The following is a 2,583-nucleotide window of genomic DNA, read 5'->3' on the forward strand; positions in this document are numbered from 1 at the left end:
GCTTAACATTTTACATTTACATTTACATTTAGTCATTTAGCAGACGCTTTTATCCAAAGCGACTTACAATTGGGGGATACATAAAGCGATTCTTCTTAAAGAGGCAAACAGACACAGGAAGTGGTTGTAATACCAAGTTCTTAGACATTGTTCAAATAAGTACAAGCTAGAAAGAGAAGTGAAGTCCTGTGTGTGTGGGGCTGAGAATTGAGTGTGAGAATTGAGAGAATTGAGTGTGTGTGATGCTTAATCCATCATGACTGATCTTGATACTGATTTCACCAGTGGAGATGCTGGGGCTTCTCTGACCATCCCCGTGCAGTGCAGTGCTCTGCGTAAGAATGGCTTTGTGGTGCTAAAGGGGCGTCCCTGCAAGATTGTGGAGATGTCTACATCCAGGACTGGCAAGCATGGACATGCCAAGGTATCATGTTAATAAACTCACTGTCAAATGCTTATAATTACAGGCCAAATTTCATAATACATTGCATTTTATTTAATCTGTAACGTGATCATTAAAAATCATTCATTTCCTTTTCAGGTGCACTTGGTTGGAATTTACATATTTACTGGAAAGAAAAATGAAGATATCTGTCCCTCCACCCACAACATGGATGTTCCTAACATCAAGAGACTGGACTATCAAGTAAGTTCAGACCATAATCACCTTTAGGCCTTTTTTATCTATGTTCATCAGTCATGTTCACATATGACATTTGTACTTGTTTTATTATTAAACTCTTTAAACCAGATTTGATTCTGTGGTGTTTTGAAATAATGTGGCTTTTCTGTCTTTCCTTTTGTACAGTTGGTTGGCATTACCGATGGCTACCTTTCCCTGTTGAAAGATAATGGAGATTTGCGTGAGGACCTCAAGCTGCCTGATGGGGATCTGGGCAAAGAAATAGAGAGCAAATTTGAATCTGGGGGTGAATTTCTGGTCTGTAGCCATTACATTGTTTTTAAATTCACTTGAGTATAGTGTTTCCACTGTTTGCTAGCTTAATATTTTTAATAGACTTAATTGAATTTAGATTAGGGGTCTTCAGTCTTGTTCAGGACAAGGACCCTTTGGTTGATATAGAGACTGATCATAGACCCCCCTTACATAAGATGCGTTCTTACCATGTCGGATTCACCATAATTACAACTTTTTAACTCTGAATTTTCTTCAGAGTTCAGACTTTGGCCATCTGACTCCTGAAACTTCATGCAGAAACACTCAAAATGGCTGCTGTTTCAGCAAGATTAAATCTAGTTAAGCAGTTGTTTTGTATTTTTTCCATTTAATTCCTGTGTTGTTAATGTCTTAATAATGCAAGAAATTAATTAGCATTGATTGTTAATAGTGTTTCCATAGAAACTCATAATTCCTAAGTCTGAGTACATGAACAGCTCTGAGTAAAATGTCTCGGGTTGTCATGTGTTACGAGTCTATGACATGGCATACAGTAAATGCAGCAATATGGTATAAAATGGAGTTTTGCATTTTAAGCCTGACTTATAGGGATGTGCATCTCCATAATGGGGCCGATGCGATACCCATCTCGATGCATAGCCAACAATACGATACATTAAAGATACATATGATGCGATACGATACGATTCACCCCTATTACGATGCAGTGCAATCCGATTTCGATTCGATTCGATTCAACAAAATGCGATTCGATGCAATGGAAAAAATATGATCACTTCTAATGCCTCGAGGCCTGTTTCATAAGACAAGTTTACCAAATAAGCCAGGCTTATTTCAGTTAGTCTGACTCATTGTCAAATGATTTGGTTCCATAAAGCAAATTAGACATAGGCCTAGATCAAGCTCCGACTCTCTCACATACAATTATTATTATTATTTATTTATTTTTTTTACAGTTTCTAGCCATGCAGCCTTTCTCTCTGGCTTTATTACAGCTGTACCTTTTATAGTTAGCGGAACATTAGAACATTACAGTCTAAAATCGCTCTTTAAAGCATTAAAATAACTAAATTAAAAGTTAAAATCACTGAATTACAAATTTTAATAAATAAAGAAAATTACTATATTTTAACTGGTATAAGAAACACACATTAACTCATTTAGCTTATATTTGATGTACACATTAAAATAGTCCCTTTACAGTTACTGCTATCATAAAAATGCATTTATATGTAGGTTTAAAATTCTACAAAAGACACATTTACGCATTATTACGAATTATTACGCTACTACCCGATTGTGCTCCGTCTGTTTAGCGCGCATGCGCGCAGCGCTCGTTCACTCGCGTAAGCCTCGCCCACTCCTGACAGCAAAATGGATATATTTGCATGACTTTCTAACATTTACAGATAAAAAATATACCTGTGACATGTCAGTTATGCACTGAGGAAAACACAACGTCTCAAATGCATTAAACAGCAAAAATGTATTCGCTGTTTGCCATGGTGGATGGATTTGATCCATGATCGACATTAAAGGGGTCATATGATGCGATTTCAATTTTTCCTTTCTCTTTGGAGTGTTAAAAGCTCTTGGTGCATAAAGAAGATCTGTAAAGTTGCAAAGACTAAAGTCTCAAATCCAAAGAGATATTCTTTATAAAA

At 36.4% G+C, this 2,583-nt stretch overlaps 1 protein-coding gene across 1 annotated transcript in view; it reads left to right on the forward strand.

The window, feature by feature from the left end:
• The first annotated feature begins 256 nt into the window (after nt 1–256).
• The window catches only part of LOC107680233 (eukaryotic translation initiation factor 5A-1-like), a 4,076-nt gene continuing 1,749 nt past the window's right edge, over nt 257–2,583 (forward strand). The window contains exons 1-3 of the mRNA XM_016476033.1: nt 257–424; nt 542–646; nt 809–940. Coding sequence (XP_016331519.1) covers nt 257–424; nt 542–646; nt 809–940 — 405 coding nt within the window. The remainder of the gene's footprint in view (nt 425–541; nt 647–808; nt 941–2,583) is intronic.

This window comes from Sinocyclocheilus anshuiensis, unplaced genomic scaffold (assembly GCF_001515605.1).
Source record: "Sinocyclocheilus anshuiensis isolate Anshui unplaced genomic scaffold, SAMN03320099.WGS_v1.1 scaffold821, whole genome shotgun sequence".
Lineage (NCBI taxonomy): Eukaryota > Metazoa > Chordata > Actinopteri > Cypriniformes > Cyprinidae > Sinocyclocheilus > Sinocyclocheilus anshuiensis.